At 47.9% G+C, this 26,843-nt stretch overlaps 1 protein-coding gene across 2 annotated transcripts in view; it reads right to left on the bottom strand.

Moving 5' to 3' along the window:
• LOC144138477 (uncharacterized) overlaps nt 1-26,843 on the bottom strand; it is an 89,525-nt gene that overhangs the window by 13,953 nt on the left and 48,729 nt on the right. For both annotated transcript variants that reach the window (XM_077670769.1, XM_077670770.1), the window contains exons 2-4: nt 10,808-10,910; nt 2,940-3,116; nt 912-1,156 (exon numbers count right to left, since the gene is read on the bottom strand). In XM_077670769.1, coding sequence (XP_077526895.1) covers nt 912-1,156; nt 2,940-3,116; nt 10,808-10,892 — 507 coding nt within the window. In that variant the 5' untranslated portion in view covers nt 10,893-10,910. The remainder of the gene's footprint in view (nt 1-911; nt 1,157-2,939; nt 3,117-10,807; nt 10,911-26,843) is intronic.

The raw sequence follows: 26,843 nt of genomic DNA, 5'->3' as shown, positions 1-26,843 counted from the left end.
AATTCGCTGTCAAATCTTACTCCCCATGCATTTCTATGGGATAGTTTCCGTGGCTCAGGAACCTAGTCGCGCAACGTGCGCGACTTGAAACTGTGCACAAAGCAAGCATTCACCCCAAATATTATCTGTGCAAAAGAACTTTTCGTTTCGCTAAAAAATTGCAGAGTAATCACTGTTGAGAGGACTGCCATGAGCGGGAAAGCTGCACATGTTTTCGCACCTGACCCCAAAGATCGCCCATCCCGTATTTTTCACTTGGTATCTCTGAAATTCGGGTCTGTGTTCTTTCGGAACTTTACAGTACGCGGCTCGTTGCGGCCGTGCATCAGTTTAAAAAAAAAACACCTAAGAAATTTGTGTACACACCTGAACGGAGGAGCCATATCCACGGCGACTCCTATCGATAAACACAGTGTCTCAAGTGCCGTCCGACGGTGCTCCAGCTCTGAGCTATAGGCACGGCTAGGGTTCCGTCCTACGACATTCGTGTATTTATCAGACTAGGCTAGCACGGGACTGAACATGAGCCGTAGTGGCGTAGGGGTTCCGTCTTAGCTCCGTAACAAGAAGGACGGTGGTTTGAGTCCGACTCTTGGCAGTTTTTCTTTTCTTTCTTTTTTGTAGTTTCAGCTGTAATCAAAATTTTGGTGGCTTAATTATAGTTTTCAATGTTTTAAATGGTTCATTTCTCTTCCTTGCGTTAGGTTAGTTCCTGTTATAACGTGAACTAACCTAACCTATAACGTGAACTAACCTAACATAACCTTTGCTCTCCCTATACGGAGGGCGAAGCAGTGCCAGACGTGGCATATTGTTACGAAACACTGCTGGACGTCACTTTAGTAGAGTGCTTATAGTGCCGTCGGGCGGCACGCTGGACCAAGCGATCAATAAAAGGGGGAAGGGCTCACGTGCAAGAACTGTCCGAGGACGGGCCTCTGTTCCATCGCCACCTGGTAGTCGACCCCGTGTAGCTGGTAGTCGACGTCTATTCCGCGAGGTTTCGTCGGCGCTATGGCCTGGGACACGCTTTGGGCGAGGTGCACCAGCTGCTCCTCGTTGGGCACCTCCTCGACGTGGTCGAGACCCCGGAGCTCGACCATGGGCACCAGTGCCGGGTTGCGCTTCCGCAGCACGCCCAGCGCCGACAGGTTGCCTGCGACCACACGCGGTCAGTCCGAAGCTGAAGCTATAGGGTTAGTTGGTGGAGCGTGACGGAAAATAAATAAATAGCGCGAAAGACACGGACGAGGGAGCGAAATTTATATATTTATTTTCATTTTAACATTCTGCCAATCACATTTGGGATTTTTGCAGGTAGGGCGATACAGTTGTTGGAAATGCACAAAATGCAAACGCGGTTTTCGTTCATACAGGATTACAAGGGTATAAACATGCGAGACAGGTTTTATAATACCACCGCAGTCACAGGCTTCGAGTGTGGCTATGGTACGTTTAGGTCTACCACTTGGTATTAAAGGTAGCTGGGTAGCTGTCGAGCCCTGTACCAAGCGGCACTATTGTAATTGCTTATTTGGTCTTGGTAAAGTGAACTCTTCTAGTTCACTTTAGTCTTGGTTAGTTTACACAGGCAGCTCTCGAAACCCTTCTCTCTTCCTATAAGCCTTGCGTGCCTTTCGTAAAATTCAATACACCTTCTCAATCCCGCATTTTTGCTGGAGCAATATTAACACTACGTGAACATCGATGTCGCATCGAAGGTGGGATGAATCATCGTTGGTCATGTATGAGCAGTTCTTCGATAACTGGGGTGGTTTAGCCGGAATCAAACGTTTTTTTTTTGTAATCTCTACAGGTCATGTACAGTATTTTTCAGAATTTTCTAGGCCACGCACAAGGTTTCTGGCGCACGAAGAATTTGAAGCATACGCTTAACATTTAATGGGGCCAAAATACTTTAGGACATTAAGAAAGAAAAGAGTTTTCTCTATCTTTCCGGCATAATGCGTTTAACTTAACTCAAGAGGTAAGATTGTACTTCGAATTTGCGCAGGCATCTCGCATAAATGTGAGCCAGTGTTGAAAAACATTGTTGATTAGCCAATCCCTTCTTGCGATTGATGCAGGTCTGAAGTATGACTGATAGTAGTTAGCCTTTCATTGGGTAAACTAGCAGTACACAACACAGAGAAAACTGATAAACCCACAGTTCACGAGTTTCTTCGGCATCACTCGTCGTGTAGATGAGAATTGGGTTGGTATTCTTACTCGTCTACAGAAGTCTGCCTTATGTATACATAAGTCTACATTATTTAGACATAAGTCTACATTAAGTAGACATAAGTCTACATAAGTCTACATAACAGCTTATGAACCCTGAAGTTTCAGTAGCGTGAGAGCACTGAAGTAGTAGTGGTCGCGTGCGTGAGCAGTTATGATCCCCGTCTCTTAACCAATTTGATCTTGTCTATCATTCTCCAGTACTCGCGTCCCGTTTGTGGTCTGTGGCTGGTGACGACTGTTTGAGGACACTAGCCACTATCGTTCCCGTAGGCAGACAGCCAAATTGGGACTAACGTGTTCGGCGCTGATATCCATGTCCAGAATGTGAGGATATCCATCCAAATCTAAATGAAGGGAATATTCGGCTTCCAGAAGCCCTAGGATTTAAGGGTACCACAGAGAAAGTTAACTTCAAGGCTGTCGAGGGGACGAAAAGAAGATTAGAATGCTGGTGGACGAAAACCAGAGAGGGGAATATTGCCTAGGACAGTTACCGCCTGTAACAGGGAAAAAAAAGTATTTCGTGCCTAATAAGCTTTAGAGCCTGCCCTAAGCAGCGCTAGTATTAAACCAAGAGTGTAAAACATGGGTATATTACTCCTTTTTGGTAAGATGACATGTCATCACCACGCTTCAAAGGGCAAACTAATAGCAATCAATCAATCATCATCATTTTCTAGGAGGAGCGTACGCACCGTGTACCAGGGGTCCCAGCGAGAGGTCGCCGTGCACCTGCAGCTCCCCGTAGACGACGTGCGTGCACACGCACGGGTCCAGCCGGGACAGGTCGAAGTGCGGGTCGTCGGGCCGCACGTAGCACACCACGGCGCGGCTCGGGGTGAGGCTCGGGTCGCACACGCCGGCCGGACGACCTGCGTCGGTAAGTTGAATGAATGGACGAATGGATTAAACAAATGCCATATACAGCAAACCTTCGCTATGACGGAGTACTCGGGATTGTAAACTTCGTTATAAGCGATAATTCGTTAAAGGGGCTGGCTGCTTTCCCTAGGTCGAGTACTGAATTACAGTAAACCCTCGTTGCAAACTAATCGCTTTATTTGAAGCGTTTTATGGTTGTCATCGCAGTGCATAGAGAGCAAATCATCTCGCTTTTAACGAATTATCGCTTATAACGAAACCAGTTTCCTGCCCGGAGGCTTTTGTTATGGCGGTGAATGACTGTGTGCTCTTTTCATTTATCAGTAATTTTTGCATTGGTCAATAAAGCTAAAGAACTTCCACCAGGAAGCCATTTCTTGCGCGGAATCGACTTTTATAGCTGCATTGAACGCACTTTCTGAGGATATATATGTTCTAATAAAAGGGGCCAGTGCTAAACAGATAAAAACGGGATTCACCCGCAATATTCATTCCACGGTCATTGGGTTTCTTAGGCTCAGATTGTCTGGGCCATTATGAGCAAGCGAAGGGAAGGAATGCGCGAATATTATAGCCAATAAACCGCAAGATATTAATGTCATTGTAAATATAAAATCAAGGAATCTCGCGAACAGTCGTACCCTTTCTAAATGTTTGTCGCAAAAGTGAAAGCAAGAAAACTTGCGAATAATCGTATATCCCCTCGATATTTCTATGCTTTTTTTTTCTAAATGATCTAAACACCAATAAACTGGTATCGATGCATCGATCACATGCATCGATGATATTTTTTTTAGGTCAGAGCTTGAAAGAGACGAAATGAGAAGCGTAAGTATTTTTCGCACAAGTTTTTGTGTGCGAATATCAGCCTCGCCAGTCACAGGTACGAAGTATTTTTGCAGCGTAAAATAGAATTTCAACATAGACGTAAACGCTCTAAGTGATACAATACACAGCGACCAGGTAGCTGCTGCGATGCTTTAGATACGTTTTAAAGTAGAGAATTTTAGGATTATGTTATTTTGAGCGGCGACCCTGATATCGACCGTTGTCACCAAAGAGGGTGAATCGGTGACAGCGGTGATGTTGATGCTGGTGGGGTTGCTGAGAGAGAGAGATAGAGAGAGAGAGAGAGAGAGAGAGAGAGAGAGAGAGAGAGAGAGAGAGAGAGAGAGAGAGAGAGAGAGTATAACTTTATTGAGCCCAAGACGGGGGTAAGGGAAGAAGTGAGACGGGAGTCCCCTTCATTCTTTCCCCCTCAGACGGCGGCCATGAGTCCTTGCGCCCTGGCGGCGTCTTCGGCCATCTGGGCGGCCCGGAGTTGAACGTCCGGTTCTGTACTGAGCAGCACGGTCTCCCACTGCTCTGAGGAAGTGACGTCTAGTGCTTGAGGTGTGGTGTTCACTTTAAGGGGGCAGGCCCATAAAATGCGTTCAAGGTCGGCCCTTGCTGAACATAATTTACGCCTATTTTCGTATAGTCCGGGGTAACAATGACTGTACGTCACCGGGTTCGGAAAAGTGTAGGACTGAAGTGGACGCCATGCTACTGACTGCCACTTTTCCAAGGTGCGATGAGCTGCGGGATATCTGGCCCTCCCTAATCTGTAATGATCGATTATCTCCCTTTAGGTCACCAGGCGGTCCCTACCCCCCGTGCGAACGATGCCTCAGGTGTTTCTGGGCAGTCTCGGAAGCTCAGACCTCGAGCTCCCTCGTGAGCGTTTTCGTTCCCCGGAAGTGCAGAGTGCGCCGGTGCCCATATAATTCGGACCCCTCGGAGTCTTCATTCTTTGGAGGATACTATTGATGCTTGACGAGAACTACCGTGTCTGGTAGCGAACAGGCGTTTCCTAGTCAGCACAGCCAAGCGACGCGTGGCGCCATCTAGGGGCATGTTTGAAGCTATGTCCACGTGCATGTGGCCCTCAGTTTAATCGCTCAGGACCGCTTGGTCTCGTAGTGTAGTAGTTCCCCTCTTGCAAAGCAAACATCCTAACCCGGGTTCAAACCTCCTTACCCCTTTTTTTCATTTTCAAGGGTTTGTCATATTTGAATATTAACACTTGTTATCGGTCATATGATCGATTTATGACATCTTAATGCAAGATAAATGGGATTTCGGGTACTTTGTTGCCTTTTGGTCAGTTTCAGCTACTGCTTCTTGTACGTTCTTGCCGGTTTTCCTCTTTTTGGTCGATTTCGGCTGTTTCTGTTGAATATTTTTGTACACCGTGGTTTTCAACCATTGCAGGTGACCCGTTTTCGCTGTTATTTTTTTTTTTCAGTTCGGATGGTTTTGTACGCTTTAGGTACGTTTATGCTGTGATATAACCCTCCCATAAGCAAGCTCAGGTGACGGATGGCTGTACTGACTAGGAAACGCATATACGCCGTCTGGTAAGGTAGACGCACACATGGTTGCCCCGCATCTCCTTGGCGCATGGCTCATGTGTAGAAAATTCGCTCGTATTTTCTCTAACTCATGTGGAAAAAAAATCATTCGTGTTCTCACGGATGCATGTAGAAGAAATTCACTCGCAGTCTCTGAAAAAATTAATCGTATTTTCTCAAACTCATGCATGTACAAAATTCAATCCTAATTTTGTAGATACTTGTGGGGAAAATTCACCCGCATTCTCTTGGGCTTATCTGAGAGAAATTCACTCCTATTCCTTCAGGCTCATGTGGAGAAACTCTCTCGTATTATCTCAGATCGCTGGTGAGAAAATTCCCTCGTATTCCTTTGTATTCACGCGGATAAAATGTACTTGTATTATCTCGGACTCATGCGGACGAAGCACACTTCTATTCTGTCAGACTCCCGCAGATCGAGCGAAATGGCCTTTCATGAAAGTGTGGCCCCGTTCCCTGGTGATCACTAGCAACTCTTGCCGATGCGGGACACGAACAAGTTCTTTGGAATTGCCAAACGTCCCACCGTGAGCGTCGTCTTCGTAAGGCGTTCTGTACCACACGATGCAAACACATGACCCTACGCACACGGAGGCGAAAGGTGAGGCTTGATTTATGTTCAAGGGACTGTTACGTCCGTGCGAAGTGTAAAATAGCCTACGTTTAGAAAAAAGAGAGAGGGGAGAGACTGTATCCAACACGGAATCGGCAGATTCCGTAATTCAGCTTAAACATTTTCCAGTTTCGACGTTAGAACAAATCGGACTGCAGCCATTGCGCAAAAAATGCGACTTCAGGTTCAAGGTTGTCGCCTGTTCCTTGCAAGGATTGCATGTTCCGCAATTTCGCTCATGTACATTCAATGAATCGAAGTCGTGCTCGCATGTAAAGTGCAAGTCTACCTATCCTGGCACGCGCATTAATATACGTTGTCTAAACGATAGCACGGACTGCGGGCGCCCCCCATGGTGTGGGTGGCTGGAGACGCGATGTAGCAAATAGCTTGTTGCAAATGATGGAACGGCGTGCAGCGCAAGAAAAAAAAAGCGGCAAAGATTTCTTATAAAGAGAAATCAGTATTCTGCGTATGAGCCAGGTCTTCAACATTTCGCGTACGAGAGTACAGTGTGGGTCATGTTCAAATATGCATCGTCATTTGACCCTGGGTCAGTTGCTCGAAAGACAGAGAGAAAAGAGTGTTGTAAATCGCTGTTTCAAGGCGCCAGCATAATGCTGTCAAGCAAATGTATTTCAAGCTTTGCGAGAGGTCATCTATCATACTCTTTGACGTCTCTTCGTGGAACTCACCTTATAGCGCATGCGTTCTCTTGTAGCACTTCGAGGCAAAGCTTTGCCACAAGTGTTAGTAATGCACATCCGCACCGAATTAGAAAATGGGGACAAAATGAATGAACACTTTCAAAAGTCCCGCAACACAGTTACGAGACTGCTTAACGGATGCCACTTTCGGGCTGTGAAACTAACGATTCTCGGAACTCGCAGAATGCAAGACCCAGCATGCGATCGTGCATACGATTCACGTAGCTTCAGTACCCATTCTTTTCTCGAAGCGTCAAACCGTCTGGCGTTCAGAAACACGGGACGTGGACTTAGATTAGGCACGCACTAAGCTCTCGGTGCAGTTCTTTGGAGATCTGCTCAGAATTTCCAAAGCCTGATGCATAGGCGAGTACAAGGGGCACGCGAGCAGCACGTGTTTTTTTCAGCGCGCGAACAGATCAGGCCACCATGTAGATCGCCGTCCAAGGTCTGCCGCAGAACGTCTTGAATAGCCTTGGGGGAATGTGGTACGCGCGATTTCTGAAGCGTCCGTTAGTCTCCTCGTGCGATTGCGGAGAACGTGCTGTGAAGCTATATGAGGACAGATCTTGTCTTTAGCAGAGCGTCCACGATAAGCGACTTCGGGACTAAAAAAACGTGGTTGTTCCCTCTTCCATGGGAACCTGTAAAACACGAACGGGAAATGTGCCTTCACAGGAGCAGTTGAATGTTTATCGTGCATAGATATGAACTTGCACATCGCCATTTATATTTCGTCGGTATGGTACCGTTATACGCATCAACGTTAGGCACTGGACTGCACACGCCGGAGCATTGTGTAAATCCGACTGAAACCACAGGCTCTCGCATACCGTCCGTGCGAACGAACCCAAACGGGTTGTCAGCGAATCGTTTGGTGAACACACGGTCCGCTGCAGCGAAAGGAGCAGCGGACCGGGTCACGAGCGCGACATCCGCAAGCCAGCTTTCCCGCAGCTTACGCTGCGCGTCCTCCGTGCACGTAGGCGCTCGCATCGAGGCGCCAACTGTCGGCGCTCATTAGCGTCATGATGCACTACTTCGCTTCGCCTCTCCAAGATGGCAGCACCATCTGAAAGGAAGGCTATAAGGGGCGTTTGTTGTTCTATTCATGCGTCCGATCATAGCGCTGTCGGGAGCGCGTTTCATACCTCCCGTTGCGGTTAAAGAGTTCCCGGATCGAATCCCGGCGCAGCCACGTCAATCGAAGTTTTTCTGGTGATGTCATTTCCGTGACGGATATGACGTCAGTTAGATCTTAGTGGACCCCGGCATAAAACACCTTCGTGTTAAAAAACGATGTGGTGTCTCAGTGGCTAAGTTGCCATGCTGAGCACAACCTGGATGGCAACATTTAAATAAACGGTTCACCAAAGAAGTTTATTTTAGTTAACTACATACGTCTTCCGAAATAGCTTTCTTGTCAAATAAATGCGTGAGGGCGCCAGCATGATGTATTTTGAAAGATGTGAAGCTAAGGCAAAACTAAAAAAATTCACAGCATATCCACGGGGTGAATGATGATGAGTGGGTGAAGCTCCTGAGGGGAAATCATCGGTAAAACCGTGACTCTTCAGTGAAACTTCGCCCACTACATCTGTGTCCGAACGTAACGTTTAGAATGTCTCGCTTAAACCGCGCGTCGGCACCTTGGGGCTGAGCTCGCCTGATGCGTTTTGCAGACGCCTCACGAGCTCTCACTGCATCGGGGTCTGCCTGCCGATACGCGCGCTTTCTCGCCGCTTCCCGTTCTCTGACGTTTTGGAGATCCTCTTCGCGCCGCAGCCGTGCCGCTTCGCGTACGGCAGGGTCCTCGCGCCGTTGCCGTGACGCTTGGGCCTCTCGTTCTCGAACGCTGGGATCTTGGCGGCGTCGTCGCGCAGCCAGACGACACGCTTCGGCCTCTCGCTCTCGTACGGCAGGATCTTGGCGGCGGCGTCGCGCAGCTTCACAGAGCGCTTCTGCCTCGCGGGCTCGCACATCTGCAGCCTTATCCATCGGGCGACTCCGAGCGCGCGCCAACAGCGAACGGATTTTATTACAACGCTCCCCGCCATCTAGTAAACAATCCAAGAACTAAACTAGAGGTAGCCACGCCATCTAGTAAACAATCCAAGCGCATCTTTTCATCATACCGCCATCTAGTAAACAATCCAAGAACTAAACTAGAGGTAGCCACGCCATCTAGTAAACAATCCAAGAACTAAAGTAGAGGTGGCTACATACATACGTCGAGGATGGACAGACCCACGCCCTAAGGAGCTTCGCCCCTAAAATCCTTGCAAGGCAGACCCATTTGATCAGGGGCTAGGAACGTTTGAACACTTTAGCAGTTGACCGTGGGAATACTGAGCTGCTAGGGTTCATCGTCGTCGTCGTCATCACTAATGTCATCATAATTATCTGCCTGTTGGTGTCCACTGCGGGACGAAGGCCTGTTCCAAATATTTCCAGCAATGTCTATCATAAGCGTGTCGATTCCATTATTTACTCCCGCATTTTAGTAGTTCATTCCGCCATCGAGTCCTTTGTCTTCCCCGATTTCGCCTGCGGCCCGTTGCAGCTATAGTACGCCTGTAAGAGAATGGTCCAGCTATTGTCCCTCGTATGCATGACGTGTTCCTTAACCCCTTGTTTCCTTGTTCGTTCTCTTGTTCTCAACAACATACGACAACATGCCTAGGGTTAGTAACAAGAAAATACAAGAAAAAAAATTCCCCGCATTTCCCCGAGGGGAAGAATGTGAAAGTGTGAATGCACGAGTTGAATTTGCGGAGGTTCGGTAATGTTCGCGAAAGAGAGATCACACACACACACACAACTACAAAGAAAGAAAGATGCATTTATTCACAGACACCTATTTGTGTTGTCGTTGTACTTGATTGCTAGAGCGGATCTCAGCTTTGAAATTTCGTGTCAGTACTCCTTTAAGCGGGTGCATTAGCCCTTCTCACGCCCGATTCCTGGCCAATCCCCCACGTGGGTATGTGCCATGTCAGCGGCCAGGCAGCGCGCGCCCATCTCCCCCCGTTGCCAAGGAAGACGAGGAGATTCCTGGCCAATCCCCATCTCCCCCCGTTGCAAAGGAAGACGAGGAGATTCCTGGCCAATCCCCCACATGGGTATGCTATGCGGACATCGCCGGTGGACGCAGGTTCAGGGTCGCTTAAGAAGTGCATCGCACTTAAAAAACGAATGAGACATGCAAACTAGGCGCGCAATTCTCACACTACCTGTCGAGCGAGCGCGTGCGATTTTTTGTCGACGCGACCCGATAGGCGCAAGCAAGCAAGTTTGGTAAGAATCTGGCGCAAGACAGCTCCGCTGTTAAAGGGACCCTGCAACACTTTTGATAAACGCTTTCACTATTTCCTTCTCGAGCGGAAGGACTGCAAAAGCTATCGTTATCGCCAGCACGGAGCGCCACTGCATGATTTGCTCGTCGCTCCAGATACGCCTTCCATTTCTGCTTTGTTTGTGTGGCTTTATTTTTAAAGTGACTATAGAATGCATTCATTGTTGCAACGGAAGATGGAAAGCCGGCCAATAGCCGCTACACCGCTGTAATGATGTAATTCCAGAGGTCGAAAAAAACCAATACAGGGAAAGAGAGAAATTTTTTAGCAGGTTTCGAAGTTATCTCATGGGCATGGAGCGGTATTTTTTGTCTGAGGTGCGTTGCGTCCCCATAATCTTTGTCTTCGATGTGTTGGTTGACTACGTGCTGAAATCACTTAAGATTTCGAAACAAGTTGGAAAAAGTGTTGTTTCTGGTTTGCGCAAATCATCATATTCGCCTACAAAATGGCTTCCCCTCAATAAGAGACTGCATGCGGTGAAGCCGACTAACAGGCCTTAGAAATCGTTTTGGCACGCACACCGAACGGCGGGAAACCCGGCCCTTTGCATATCCCTGCCAAGCACTAATGAGAATAGTGGGCTCTTACCGTGGCCTTGGGAAAGACAGGGCTGAGGCCAGGACGCCAGCACCGCCAAAAGCATGGCAGCGAAAACTGCGTTCTCCGCCGCCATCTTTGTTCAAGGGGGGCTCTGAAAAGAAATGAGAATAAGGGAAGGAGTTTGAGCAGGTTATTTTTTTCACCCTGCCGATTTCAAGCAGTCGGGACATTTTTCATTGTGTGAATACTACACGCTACGTTGATTCCAATGGCAGTGGCTAATCTGGTCGAGTCAGTATGGTGGCGCCAACACGCGGTTTTTTAGCTGCAGAGCTGTTTAAGCTTTTCGTTCCGCCGTCCATGGCGTTACCAAAAAAAAAAAAAATGCCGAGCGCACGTGAGCGTGTGCCTCGTGAGGACCGTTTGGCGTTCGCCAGCTCGAACGTCGAGTACACTCTGCCCAGCGTTCAAGGCGTGATCTCTTGCGTGCTGTTCTCCTCGCCAGTTCGTGTGCGTTCGCGCCTAAAGTGGGGAGCACAGACGCCGAGTTCGCGCTACAGACGCAGAGTTCGCAAAGCCGGTTGCCGCCGGTTCCAGAGTGTGCTAACGGGTTCCACTTCTGAAGTGATGTGAAAGGCTGCACGGACAAAATGATCCGGGCCTGCCAGTCGTGGAGAACTTTCAGCGGCAAGTTCGGAAATTAATATGAGGTGCAACAGCCGAGTCTCCGATGAAGAGAGAGAGGGGCCGCCAGTTCTGCTGTTTCTCCAGCCTTGCACCGATAGTGCAAGCTGCGGCATTATTTTTTTCTTAATGCGCACCACCTGGGGGACCACGATTACTTAAACCATTTGATGGCCAGCGTTGCTCAGGAGCAACAACCCAAACATTTTTTGTGTCCTACGTTTTGTGCTTATTCTGACACTTCACCGCAACCTGTGGACAGACGAAAGTACCAGGACCTTTAAAAATGGGAAAGTACAGTTGCTACACGTACTTTTGCGTGCTAAAAACGAGACTTGTTTATGCGTGACGAGTGACATTGAGCCCGGCGTCTCGATGGACCCGTGGCAGGTAAGCATGGCACGAAAGTGTGCGATTTCCTTCTCCTCACAAATGATGACGACACAAACTTTACGTTTGCGGTCTCGATTAGAGCCATAATATGAGTATTTAGATGCTGGGCGAGGTAGCAGCAACTGATATATGGAGCAGCTTGGTAACACGCAGTGCGTGATGTTTTTGGCGGCAGGAATTTGAGGTTGCATCGTCTCAGATGGCAGTCATGCAGGTTCTGCAAACACGCCAGACGCTACGCCGAGGACGAGCTTCTGCGACCAAGGCACCACCAACAGGGGAATGCCAATATATACTTTATTAAAACGGGCTCAAGAACTGAAACCCTTCCCGTTCCACCGAGGTATAACGGGTAAATTAAATACATTACGTAAAACGTAAAAACGTAAAAGGTAATTGAACAAGATAATTACGCAGAAACTGACTTACTAAAGAACAATGGCAAATACAAAAGATCTAAAGGCTATTATCGCGTTATTTGCCGCTGACTTTGTTTCTGCGTGTGAGTGAAATTGTGACAAAATATTTGAGGGGTTAGTATTGTTGAATATTAGCGTTAACTAGTATTGTCATTTCTTCTGAAATTTTTAATGTTTTTGTATGTTTTATTAGCTCCGGTTTCCTTCTTACGAGATAATTTCTGTGGATATCAAGAAGTTGTTCTCTGTGTTTGTTTGTTATTGGGCAGTCCTGTAAATAGTGATCAAAACCACGGAGAAAGATTCCGTGATCAAAACTGTCTGCTGGTAGGTTACAGTTACATATGGTATTATTTGCAATGGCGAACCTATGAAAATAAAACGGAAATCTACCGTGTCCAGTGATAAACTGTGACGTGTAATAATTGGTGGGAAAGTGGTCCGGAATTTTGTAAATATTCTCTATCCATTGGAATGTGTAGCTTTCATTTCCTTCTTGTTGCCACTCAACATTCCAATGTTTTCTTAGGTTAATATTGAGCTGTTTTTTGATAAATTGTAGTGAAATAGGCCAGTCAATTTTTCCGCCATATTTTGCTGCTTTTTTAGAAATTGTTTGTAGCGGGAGTGGAGTTATAGCACAAGTGGCTATAAAATACTTTCTTGGCGCTCTCTGCCCTAGTTGGCCTTCCGCCGTCAAACACAAATCATCATCATCAGAGGCTATAAGATGGCGGTAACTCCGTTGCATTACTATGAAATGTTTATGAAACGGCGCTGCCATCTCCGCGAGGGCAGTGGACCTGTACTGGACAATGGAAGTACGGACAGCGGAGTCAAATTTCCACTGTCTACACATTGTTTGTCTCGCCAAACGGAGACTCCGGTTGGCTGCTCACAGGGATGGAGGTATTTATTAGACGACATGCCTGACTGGCGAGGTGAGGTTGGGCGGAGAGAGAGAGAGAGAGAGAGAGAATTTCTTATTGAGCTAAGTTTGGGTGGGGTGGTTCCTCATTTCAGGTAACCATGGGCCGTCCTAGCTCGACTGGCCCTCTCGACCAGCAGGAGTTGATCTTGAGGGAGGGAGATGGACAGCAGTATCTCCCACTGCTCAGGGGTAGGGGAAGGAAAGGGGCGGTCGCTGGCAAGATGGCGAACAACCAAAAAAGGATGATGATGATGATGATGATGATGATGATGATGATGCCCTCAAAGTTTTCTGCCGTACCCACAAGGGGGTATTGGCCAGGGCTAAATCGGTTGTTGAAATACGTGAGGACCTCAAAATACTAATTTCTTCTCAGAAAGAGGCCGAGAAAAGAAACTTCCTGATGAATACAACCCGAATTGCCCATTAATTAGCACCCTTCAGCAATTCAAACGACCTGAAGCAGAAAGAAAATCTTGAATACAATTACATGTACCCCTTTTTGCAAACCCAAATTTTCTGTGCCAATAGATAATATAGGTGGAATAGAAAAAGTCAACCTCAAACGCTCAATTGGGTCCTTCAAAAGCAGTTGTCTAGCTGCGGAGAAACGGCGACTGTCGAGAAAAAAATGTTCGATTGTTTCAGGTACCTGGCACCGCACATATAGTTCCGTGTAGGTTAAAGTCCTGATCTGAACAGATTGAAATGAAGCCTTCGAATCCTGCAGCGCAGCTCGGTGAAGCTTATGTTACTTCGCATTGCCGAGCACCACAAAAATGAACATTCCACCCCAACTTTAATTGCTCATACTCTTCAAATGATAGGAGTGAGTCTGAACGAGCCCCAAGCCAATGCGCTTCTTCGTCGTCGTCTGCTGTGCCGCTTCACATGGCACGTGCCCACACAGGGAATGTACAATACTCTTTGCAGACTTACGGCTTGGAATCATTGGAATAAATGAACTCTGAAGTCATTGGGCTGCCACTTGCATAAGCAGCGCATATTTGGGCTTGTCAATCAACTGTTCAGTGCGCAATCGCCGCTAGCCTATATGCACTTAGATTTCGCCTCTGTCTCCATGAAGCCTAAAGAAAACAAACAAACAAAAAATGCTGCCGGAGCCAGCATCAAACTTGGGTCCTTGAAGCCATAGAGTTTCTTTGTAAGTATACTAGAGAGGAAACTGCGCCTTGTAAGCCATGTCGTCGTGGGGGTTCATGGGAAGACCCCGTTTTTGGCTTGGGCTTGGCATGACAATTGGATTCTTAAGCGGTTTGGGGGATTTGCTTTCTTCACTATGCTTTAACACGTTTACGAGCTACAAGAAAGTTGTTGTTGTTGTAATCCTTTATTTCAATGGGAAGGCCATGCGGCCATGATAAGGGAAGAGGGGGAAGAGGCAGGGAGGAGTAGCCGAGTAGCACAAATGGTGGGTCCTTGAACGCCTTAGAAGAGATCACTGCCGTCAGCAGAGCAAGGATAGCGTTATTGGGATCATGTGAGTGCAGTCAACTTTTAAGCAAGCGCGAGGAGTCCGTGCACGTGCGAAGGAGCGCGGTCGCAGCCGGCCGCCTCGCTGCCGTGCAAGAGGCTTAGCTGGCGGGCACAGTTCAATAGGCCAGGAATGCGTCACCGCGTGGTCAGATCCGCTGGAGACGAGCACGAACGGGAAGCTGGTCACTTCGCGACACTTTAGAGCACACGCTCAAGGAGATAACACCAACAAGTCCGGCACTACCAGAGGTCGAAGACGGAGCCTATGGAACACATGTCTACCTTCTTCGAGCGCAAGTGGCGCCCTCCTCCCTGTTCCGTGGTTGCCGTGTTCGGTGAAACAGCAGGCAGTGCGTGATCGCACCTGACGTTGCTCATGCCGCAGTTGAAGGACGCATGACTGAGCGGGTGATACGCCGCCGCGAAATTTGTAGCCGACAAAATGGAGAAACAAAACGCACTTCGACGAAGACAAGATACGACCACGGGGATACGACAGATACGGGCGCTTGTATGCGTCCTATCTTGTCATCGTGCACGACTGTTTAAGGCCACGTTTTCTTTTTTCTTGTTAAACTAGTTTGCGGTCGGTGCACCGGTTCACCACGAAGGCAACGTTTTAATAGGCACGCTCAAAAAACGTTCCAAACTCTTCAAGCAACTTATTATTTGCAATAATGGTAAAATTAATAAAATCAGAGTCTCTAATGAGTTTCTCCCCCAAATATTAACCTTGTTCGTAACTACAACCTCAGTCTGCGGAATAGCAGGTACAACCGTTCCGGCAAAAATACGCTTTACTTCCTTTTTCTTTAGTTTTAAAACAGCCTGTTTGTATTTTCCACTTACATAATTGCACACTATTCTTCGCGTTTTTGTGGCACTTTGTTTATATTTGCGGTCACTAAAACGTTTCAATTCAAGCCAATCATGAAACTAAGGCGAGCGCGATGCATAATGGCGGTCCATGTGAGACGCATAGACGGTAGCGCCAGATTCCTCTCTAGTGTATATTGTAAGAAACTCTATGCTTGAAGCCCACGTCTTACCGGCTATGCCATGTTGGCGGGATATCCTCTACAAAAAAAAATCCCGTGCCATCTCCACTAACGTGAAACCTGAGGAGGAGCGAAGTGTATAAATGTATAAGTGTGTTCTTGCCGCCTTGGCATTTTTGCGCACGAAGATGGAACCGTTGTTGTGGTAGAGGTATACAGCTTTGCTGAAAGTCTCGTGTCTTCGAAGTACGAATCGTTCTAGCGCGAGGCGTTTGAAAACAAGCGTCCCGGTGTGTTTTTTTAGTACGCGTTACGTTCTAGCATGAGGAGTTTTCAAAACGAGTGTCCTGATGTCGTAGTACCGTGACTACATCAAACGATAACGCCGACAGGAGACGCCGACTGCCCGCGCCCTTAAGGAGCTTCGCCCCTGCCCACCACGCCTCGCTGCAGACGCTGCCAAGTGGGCTACAAGGCGTGGGCGAGACATTTGAAATCGCTGAGAACCTAAACTTTGACCTTGACGAAAAATGTGATGTTAAAGAATGTGCGTTAGGGCAACATTTTTTGGTTAATTCAGCTGTTATTTCCTTCTGTTAGGCGAGACACGTGATTCTGTTGACAAGTAATGTGGGTGACAGTTACGCTGCGTGTTGACTGTAGAGTTTTCACTGTAAAACTGTGGTCCATTCTCTAGCCGCCGGAAATCATCACGCAATGCATTCTAAAAAAGCAATTACATGTTCCCGCAGCGGTTTCCCATTTTCTCCATTAAACCCACACGCTATTATCACCGGTAGCTTCTTCGATTGCGCGTCTAATTATGCCTGTGTGCACCACTGCGACATTCCGTTTCCAAGTCAATGCAGGTCGGGAACTTCCTGCTACACCTAGCGCCGTCGTGCGGTTAGCTTTGAACACTGCTGCAATCTTCTTGATAAACTGCTCTGGTGAACTCGCTGTTCGTTCTCTGTGGCCTACCGGTAGCGTCCGCGGCTTCTAACGCTTACACCTTGGCTTCGTGCACCGGCAGTTCTACTTTTTTTTTATTTCCATAATTTTTTATTGAAAAGAAGAATGCCCCCTTAGATAAGTTCTATGCAATCTTTTCGTGAATAAGAGTGGTCTAGTACCTTTTAGGTCATTGTAGGTGCGGTGAGGAGTATATCACTATGTTTAACTAAAGTTCTACCTCGCACCGGAAGTGTACGTCCTGCACTGACTTGGAAGCGGAATGTGTCACTATGCGGTCTCACCGAAAGCTGCAGCTGAAAAACGACTGATGACGATGATGATGATGATGCTAACGAAGATGACTACAATGGCGATGATAACGAAGCGAATCATTTCTTCCCAATTCTCTCTTTTTCGCCATCCTAAATTTTATAGTATTTTTTTTCAATCCCTCTAAATTTCTTTTATACAGGATCGAGTAGTTCAATAATGTTTTCTTTCCCACTGTCGTACCACTGGTGTTTGGCCGACCCTCTGTTTGGGTATGTGCCTTTCACAAAGGAAAATCTTCATCATCATCATCAACAATTAGCGATAAAGGGCGGGACAAAAATTCTGTCAGGTACCTAAATGCAGGGCTTTGCTGGTTTTGATACGCCACGTTTGACGGTAGTCTCGGCTCTCAAACTCCGCTTCTATAGCTTTCCACATTCGTCCGGTACTTCGCGCTCTTTTTTATGTCTTTGTTTTTCCTTTTCCCGCCAGTGCCGACGATCGTACATTTCCAGGCCTTTCCGTGCCAGCTGCGTACAGTACGTGACCGCCGGCGTTTATCCGCGTTCTTCTTTTAAAGTCGCCCTTGACACGCCGGGTCACGCTCTTATCGAAATCCACGGTTGTCGCAACATCTCCGCTGTCCACTATCCGCCTTTTCGCGCGCTCATTGGAGTCAGAGATGGACGCTGAGCGGCATCCGAAAGACGCTCGCAGTCTATGTTTAACGCAGTAAGCCCCGCATAATTCCGCAATCGTCCGGAATACCCTTACATCGTGTTCCGTGCGCTGCAGCTTCATCGAAGAAGTGTGTACGGCAGACGCACAACTCGCTCCGGGAGTCGCAGGATCCTAGCATTAATTTTTTTTTTTCGAGCGGAAGCCTTAGAGGTTTCTTCAGATGGGAAAAGTGACCAGAGTCGTCACAGTTACAGCCAGGCGCGCTGACCGCAGCGCCAACCCAGCTGTTAAAATTGTGTTAACATGAAACAAGAATCAGCCTGATGAACAGGCGAACGTGACGGCTCGGGAGTAGAACAGGTGCAGGCGGAGCAGAGCTCTGGCTGTGGATTTGGATTGGATTGGATTGAATTGGATTGGATAAATTTTATTGACCTGCGTAAAAAGACGCAGAAACGAAAGCGAAGAAAGCGATGCAAACACGATGTAGCCGGAAAGAAGTCTTTGATAAACGCTAGGCTTTCGCCCTCAAAGCACGTAAGCAGACGTATGTTGCCGAGGAATCTTTTTTTTTTTTTTTTTGCTTCGAAAGCTATCTAAGGAATCCTGGCAAGCTGTACCCCGTGTAGATGTTAGCGAAGGCGTGTGGGTATGGGACATACCACAGCCTTTAGAGCCGCTACCGGCGTGGCCGGAAGTTAAATCTTCAGTTGCGCGCCTCACCATACCACAATTCTCGATGTTCCCACATCCACCCATTTCGCTTATATCCCATACTCACATCTCTTTTTCCGCTTGAGCGGATGTGAAAGAACGGTGTATATATTTGACGGGACCTTTCGGCGTGTAGAATGGCTCACACGTGATCCAAAAGCGCCGACTGAGCATTAGATAACAATGTACGGACAATGTCTTTGACGTAGCGGTTGAAGGAAACGCTGAATGCCCCGTAGTCTTGTGCGGCAATCACAACGCGGTACACGGACAACAGCGAGAAAGTGCGGTTGCGCGCCGCGCGCATTCGCGTTCTGGTGGCGTTTGTTGGGGATTGTAGTTGGACCTCCTCCTTTTCGAAGGGAAATAACATTGTATTGATATCAATTGAAATTAGTATGAAATTAGTGCGAAAGTGAGAATACCCATGCCTGCGATACATTTGAGAATTAGCCTCTTCTACTTTGTCACTCAGCCCAAGAGATAGGATAAACGTCTGCATTTATACCGGTAAGTCTTCCTATTACCGGTCACCGTGCCTTGGTGAACACAGCCCTTGGAAGCAGCGCGGACTCGCGGACTCCTCGACCCAAGCGGCCGACCACGCTCCCCTACTTCAACCTCATGCTCAATAGATGCCCACTACTACTATTACCGGAAACCAAATTACAGGGTAGCAAAAAGGACTCCTAGGACACGTAAGCACTTCTTATGGGTTGTGAATGCGAAAGCATGAATGTCCAGTTGAACGCCTGAGGTGCCTTGCTGCCACCTCGCATGGGCGAAAGTTTTTTTTTTTAAATCTTGCCGCTTGGGACGCTTTGCTTTGCGACCTGCCTTATGTGGTAGGCCCCTGGTCTAACTCTAAATGAGAATCCTGAGCGACAGAAGCTCTATTGACTTTCCTGCGAAGTACAGGGAATAGTTAGAATCTCCGAAAAAGCTTCATTACTGAGCACATCATTGTAGTCATAGCCGTCATCATCACTTCACCAATTTCAGTTTTCCTCATACGTCTGGCCTTTGCCAGGCTAACCTCACCACCAGTACCTTTCAAGATAATTCTCTCTCCCTCCCTCCCTCCCTCCCTCCCTCTCTCTCTCTCTCTCTCTCTCTCTCTCTCTCTCTCTCTCTCTCTCTCTCTCTCTCTCTCTCTCTCTCTCTCTCTCTCACTCTCTCTCTCTCTCTCCCTCTCTCTCTCTCTCTTTCTCTCTCTCTGTATCTCTCTCTCTCTCTTTCTCCCTCTCTCTCTCTCTGTATCTCTCTCTCTCTGTATCTCTCTCTCTCTCTCTCTCTCTCTCTCTGTATCTCTCTCTGTCTCTCGACCGTCTTAACGATTTCGAATGGTTTCAATCTGTTTCCTACTTTTGCGCTGCTGCTCGTTCCTGCGACAGAGTGCCGGGGAAAGTTGACAACGATGGCGTACTGGCCTGGACGCGGTGTACTGGCCCGGACGGCCACCTGTCCCTACTGGTGCGTTTAAGATCACGCTATGGAACACCTCGTGCTATGGAACACTTCCCAAGGAGCAGTCTAGCTGACCCAGACGCCAGAGCCAAAGCCAAAGCCGGTATTATCGCTTAATGAACCGTCTAATGCCTCCGCATTAAAATCGAGGGCACTTGGACAAGACGACACCGCTATTTTTACCCACATGTTTCCCTTTAAGAATACGGTGGCTTCAACGGGAATGTTAGTCCTGGTGGCCGTATACGGAATTCGCTACTTTCTGCGCTAGGTATGTAACAGGCGTAGTGCCGGTAAGCCCGGCATCTGTAGGTTGATCTTTCGTGCACAGGTCACGTGGCTTTCACGCAATCGTTGCGAGATGCGATGCAGGCGCTTGTGAGAAAGTAGATAGAAGATCAGTCATGTCTTATCGGCCGAAGCAACCATAAAGGGATCCCTGCCAAGTGTTCATCCACAGGACCGCGCTCATGTAATTCGAAACAAATGTATAAGTCGCTCGCGAAGTCCACCGTCCATTCAAGCGTGTTATATTACGAAATATGATGACGCTGCAGCGCGTTTCTCTTATGGATCATTGGCGACGTGTTCTCGGAAACGGTGGAGAGAAAATTCAGCGGGTATTTATTTCACGCTGGTATGAGGCTCACTGACGCATCGCTTACGCGGTAGGTGTGTACCTTGAACTGGCGGTATGCTATGATGGATGCAGTGCTGGGCTCGCAATCCTTGAAGCGGCCACGTCTGCTGCGCAGTTCATATCAGTGCACGCAAGGCCGCAGTGACACGGTGAATGTAACGAATGCGTCGTGAAAGGTAACGCGGCAGCAACATACATGAGTGCCCACTTGGATTCACCGGCCTTGGGCAGTCCGTGAGCTTCCTCTTAGGGGACATTACGCCACAACTCCGCTAAAGTCTGTTTTGTCACGAATAGATGTATACAACTGTATGCCAACCGCGATGGTTCCATGCAACTAGGGCAGCGCGCTCGCGGTGGCGGTGGGTGGAACACAACTGCTCATAAGCACATACCGATCATTAGCTCGCACTGAACGACCAATGTGGGGCATGTGGACCATTCAGAGTAACTACACGAAGGTCACGGGACTCCGACTTGCGTTGGCACGGCCACCGCATGTATGCGGGGCCGAGCTTAAAATTCGTAGCACAGAGGCCACAGTGAGGACGTACGGCTACGCATCGCGTGCGTTCGCCATCCAAAGTGGCGATCAGTGCCAAAGTACGTCACAGTTTTGTACCGTCGGCCGGCTAACCTCCCTCCGTGAAAATATACCGAGAGTCACGCGAAACGACGATACGCTTACGATGCAACAGCAAAGGGGTTCTGAAGATTTGTCCGTTATTTCTTTTCTCCGAGTGATATAAACGTTACATCATCAAAACCCATAAATACAGTTATTCTAACGCAATATGTCCTGATGTCCCTTCTCTAGAGAAAGAGTGGCAGTACGTTCGTGCGTATGCGTCTCTCCCAGCCGTCTCGACGAGTGGAAAAGAATGAACATATGAACATGGAAGCCGTGGTAGTTTGAACAAGACTCTTTTATCACATACAAGAAAGTTTCTGAATGAACGAGCAACCAAACTAACCCAGAACCGGAGACAACAAGCCCTTAATTAATAATCACTGTCAAAACTTCAAGACACATTGAATATAACATCTCTATAAAATCATCATACAATCGCCACTAGCAACTAAGCCTACCGCAGTCACTGCTGTCGCTGTTGCGTTGACCTGCTGCGGCCGTCCCAACTTCTGTCTAGAATGAACGTACGCATTAAATACTATTTGCTCCCCACAAAAGTAAACCCAGTTCCACTTAGCCTGGAATCTGCCGAAACAGCGGAGCCCCGGTTCGTTTGGGTCGGCTTGAACGTAAACCACGCAAATTTCACGGTTCGTTAAAAAAAATCGGCAGCCAAGCGTCAATGGCGGAAGACCCCCTCCTCTCTCCCTCCCCTAGCGAAAGGGAGAAACACCCGACCTTGCGAGATCACTGCGCCCTCTATCCGTGGGTCTGCAAACTACCGGCGAGGCGGTTCCCAGACACACCGATAGAGGCCGCCGGAGGGTCTGGGAATTTTCTCATAGCCCTGCGTAGCGCACGGATATTGCCCGTCGGATATTATCCGACGGACAATATTCCGGTTATTGTCCGTCGGGCACACATCAAGGGAACTCTTTGAGACGTCTGCTTGTTGACCTGGACACTTTCGGAGGTTAATCCAGCTGCGAGTCGCACCTTTCACGTATTTTTTACGGACGGTAGACTTTATCGGGCTTTAAACGCGAAAATTTTAATCTGTCTGTCCACTTGGCTGTCTCTCGATTCAGCCATCCTACTAAAAGCTGAAAGAATTCTTGAAGAAGAAGTTTCTACAGACAAAACATTTCCGAACCATACATCTAACACCACCCTTCTTCCTTATCAACATTGTTGAGCTAGAAGAAAACATTAGGCATATTTGGGACAACACGTCAATTCATAGCCGGTATTATCACTCGTCTTTTAATTAAAAATAGGTGCGTACTTGATATTTTGGATAACACATAAAAACTGCACATTAAAAAAATGTTTTGACCCAAAAGGAGAAAAGGTAAAGGAAAGGCAGGAATGTTAACCAGGCTACGGCCTAGTATGCTATCCTACACAGGGAAAAGGGGAACAATGAGGAAAAAGAGGAAAACAGAAAAAAAATTACACCATCTTCCCGGAGGGCAACCCTGAGTAGTATGCGAAGCAGCCATGGTGTCGACTGAAGTTCCCATTAGTTTTCACTTCGTCGTTTCCGTTGACGTTCAGCTTCGCGTGCCTTCGTTGTATCTGTAGCTTCTTGACGCAGTTTGAATGAGTGAAGGACATAAGGCGCGTTCGTAGCACATGCTCCTGTCGCGGTTTGTAGCGCAGTGGGAAGAGCGCCGCGTACCTCCCGTTGCGGCCAGAGAGTCGTGGGATCCAAACCTGGCGCCGCCTAACTATTTATTTTTATAGTGGACTGCGCTGACGTCAGCCCAAACGCTGACGGGGATGAAGAGGCGCGCATGCGCAGTAGAGTGCGGACGGCGGACAACGACAACGAGGGAGGGAGGGACACAGCCCCGAGCATGAGACGCTTCGCATCTAAAAGAGGAGAACAGAAAAAGAAGGGGAAAGGTACAGACATAGCGTAGAGTGGTGTGCCCAACGGTAGGACACTATGGACAAACAATTTCAGGGAGTTCATAGAGGGTAGTCTTTTGTGCTACAGTCTTCTGTGCAATTTCGTAGTTTTTAGAGAACACAGGACCGCGTTTGCCGCCTTGTCCGTAGATGACGGGGAAGGCCAGCAGATACAAAAAGGGCTAGCACCCGAGTCTGGACTTCGTGGCGGCATTCCAAATCCAACAGTGACGAAAGGTTCAAATTTATGGCGCGCGAGCAGTGCGAAGGCGGGAAAATTTGACTGTTTTGAGCAAACCTTCACAGTGTTTATCGAGGGGGATACCAAAGGCGGTCGAGGCGGTAATGAGCGGTTATTTCTTTGTACGTAAGGAGTCTATCTCTGGCGGATCTGGCCCCGTGATAGGCCCTCGAGCCGTATTGTGGGCAGCCTCATTACCAGCGAGGCCAGCGTGCGCCGGAGTCCAGACAATTTCTACGGGGGGTCGGGTGGGTGGCGTCGGAGAATTTTGGAGGCCTGTGGCGAAACATGGCCGTTGGCAAGATTTTGAATGGCCGCTTTGGAATCGGAAATTATTATCGCGGAGGTCAGCCTTTGGAAGGGGGCTAAAGCTATTGCCGCCTCTTCTGCTCTGGCGGGATGGGAATTATTCAAGGTTAGGGAGTCGAGAGGGGGATTATCAAGGTCGTTAATGGCTGCAATGGCGAATGCGGCACGGTGCCTGTATTCTGCAGCATCCACATATACCACGTCGGCTCGAGCGGGGAGTCGTTTTTGGAGAGCACGTGCTCTCTGCTCTCTGCGGCTCGCGTGGTATATGGGATGCATGTTGCGGGGTAGTGGTTTAATTATAAGCTTTGCATGGGTTTCAGAAGGAAGGCTCACGCCAACCTTACTAATTCGGAAGAACACACGTGGCGTCTCCTTCAGACGAACACGTTCCCTAATCCCGCTATACTTCACCGAATACACCCTTCATTGTACCCTTCCCCAGAATGCCTTGCATGTGGCGCTCTCGCTACCCTTCCCCACATCTTCTGGGGGTGCCCGAAAGATCCCTTTCCCCTAATTTCCTGTGGTGAGCAGTGGGAGGAAGCGCTGGGGAGCTCAGACCTAGAGGTGCAAACCTCCTTGGTCACCAGAGCTGCCGATGTCGCCACCCGGCACAAGCCAGCGGCCACAACCGCCCCCTGAGCCACATAAAGCTCAATAAAAATGTTTTCTCTCTCTCTCGAGGAAGAAGCTAGACAGGTGAAGAGCGTCAGAGATGGGCTGGGAAAAAAATGGAGGCGTTTGTGGTAGACGACAAATGTCTTTAGACGACATTTGCAACGAAGTGAGCGAATACGCGGCCGATTTGTCCTTTTGATTCTGTCGACGATCTTATGGCATATTCGGTTGGGCGTATACGAGCGCTCTGGAGTGCTCTGAAAAGCGGCCGCGCCTTCGGTTGGTAGAATTCGACCGCTCGAACTACCTTCGGTTGGTTCGTTCGGAGCGTCAGCCTCCGACTCGGAGCGCTCCCGACCGCTGTGATATTCGCCCCGAGCGCGAACACAGTCGGCCCCTGGCGGCGGCGGGACGAACCGCTCCTAGTGTGGATGGCGCTCTCGCGTCGTCTGCTTTTTCACGTTGCGTGCGGCGCAAGACGCGTGCTGCACACGACAAAACAACCAATATCTGTGCTCGTTTGGCAGTAAGCAATGACAGTAACCTCCGCGTGCTCGTTTCCTCTAGAAACGCAATAATCAGCGGCCGTTGCGGGTTAATGCACTGGTTTAATTCCACGAAACATCTTCGCTGTGGTCACCGCTTGAGTGTGAAACGTGTTATAAACATTGCTTCCACACATTGCACTTTTCGTATTGTTGAGTGCAGTCGTCTACCGTTTCGGGAACGTCGAAGGGTGATTTTTGAAGGTGGCGTGGCGATTATTTAAAGGATAAAAGTTCAGTACGCGAAACGGGTAAGAAGCGACAAGACCTGTGCATACGCGTGCAAATTCCACACCCTTGTAAAATTGCGCTGTGTCCTTATAGAAAGAAGAAACAAACAAAAACATTTACACTGCACACGACCCGTGCGCTATCGCCCATACATTACCGGGCACGTATTTTACACCCGCAAGCGTCTGTGTGATCGTGTCCTTCCTGTACCTTTTCTAAAATAAGTACCATTTTTGGACAGTCGTTGGTTATACTCAGGAGGAGGAATAAACATTTATTCAACTGTATCGAGTTGCTAATTTTACGCATTATTTAAAATACGTTTCTATGGATGCGCAAGAGTATTTAGGGGGAATGTTTCGGTAAAATTAAGCAGTTGTGAGTTTGCGTCAGTCATGTGGCATTTTGTGTGTCATTTTCATATATATCATTTTCAAATCCGACATGAATCACCTTGTTCAGAAACGTGTCTCACTCAGCATAACCAAATGCCTAATTTGGTCACGTCTTAACCTCTTAAGGTGGAACTAAGTTTAAAGAAAGAGGAGAAAACGCGTAATATATAATGCACGTTGTTGCCCACATGTGTGTGGGGTGTGTGCCATGACTCGCTTTTTTTTTTTCCCCACAATGCTTGCTTTCAATACAATTTTGAAAAAGGCGTCCCACAATTCCTGGACAATCTCGAACCAAAGGGGGGTTAATCATTTTGGAAAATACGTGTACTGTTTTTTCACCGCTACAGAACACGACGCCTAGTGTAGTTTCGATTGTAAATAATACTGATAAACATAGTTTGGCTTTTCGCGCGCGTTACATGCGTTCTCTTCTCGCTGCTCTTGCAACGTTGGCAGGACCCCCCCCCCCCCCTCCCCCTTCCCGAAAAAAAATGAAATGCGCAGAATTTCATTTTTTAACCTATCCTCAAGAATTAAATGCCAAGACAAAGGCGATATTCAGTTTACAAAACAAAGTGGTTACCGGGAACCCGTTGCGTTGATTTGCAACGAGAAATAAAAAGGAAATGTTTTACTACATCTTCAACAGCGCAACTTCATTTATTGCCGTCTTTAGGGTTCGTAAGCGACCTTATACGCAAGAATGCAAACACATCTCGCTGTTGCAGGCCCATGTTAGATTTTAAAAGGAACGCAAATCGTCAACAGAGCAGCCGTCACAGAAAATTTGTGCTCACTGTGAGGTCCCAGAAGCTTGGTTTGCACACAGTAAGCCTGCTTGTCACTCTGCGAAAACCTAGCTAAACATGAGATGTTGATTGTACTGCGTGCGTTGACAATTCAATTCGCAAGCTCACTTGCGACGAAAGCCGTAAATAAGTGATCCGAAACCGTTATTCATGAAACCTTCCTTCAGAGTCGCTAAAATTTCATTTAAAAGACCCGTTAGAGCGGTTACATTTATATCTCTGCGCTGATCAAAATTCAGTAATTTTATGTTGCCTTTTGAACACACAAAAAATATCGTAAGCTCTTAGAAGGAATTTCGGGGCAGTTAAGTAGTGTTACCATTTCAGAGCATCCCACAAATGCAAGAATGCGTCATGCTACCAGTGAAAGCGACTGAGATTGCCGTTGTAAACTGAATTTCAGAGATCGAGGCTTCCTGATTTGTTTCTATTTATGCTTTTATTGGAGGCTCAAAGCCATAGTCTGGAAAGATCGAGCTTGCTACGAGCCACAGCGTAAAAGTTCATTGTCACAATTACGGCCATTCTGAGATTCCCGATGAGTCGTCGCGTTTTTTGGCGTAATAATGAAAACTGACTGCCGCTGCCATGCTATACATTGAACGTTGAGTAACCGAACTACAGCATACCACTCTTGTTTGCACCTGTCGTGCGCACATACGGCGACAAAAAGGCACGAAGCGCGCCCACAGTCGCCACCTACATGTCGAGCTCGCGGCGAATAGTGCCTAGAA

Source organism: Haemaphysalis longicornis, unplaced genomic scaffold (assembly GCF_048455015.1).
Source record: "Haemaphysalis longicornis isolate Haplotype H1 unplaced genomic scaffold, Haemaphysalis longicornis Haplotype H1 scaffold_5, whole genome shotgun sequence".
Taxonomy (NCBI): domain Eukaryota; kingdom Metazoa; phylum Arthropoda; class Arachnida; order Ixodida; family Ixodidae; genus Haemaphysalis; species Haemaphysalis longicornis.
Note: the sequence above shows the minus strand (reverse complement) of the source record. Positions and strands in the feature narration are given on the sequence as shown.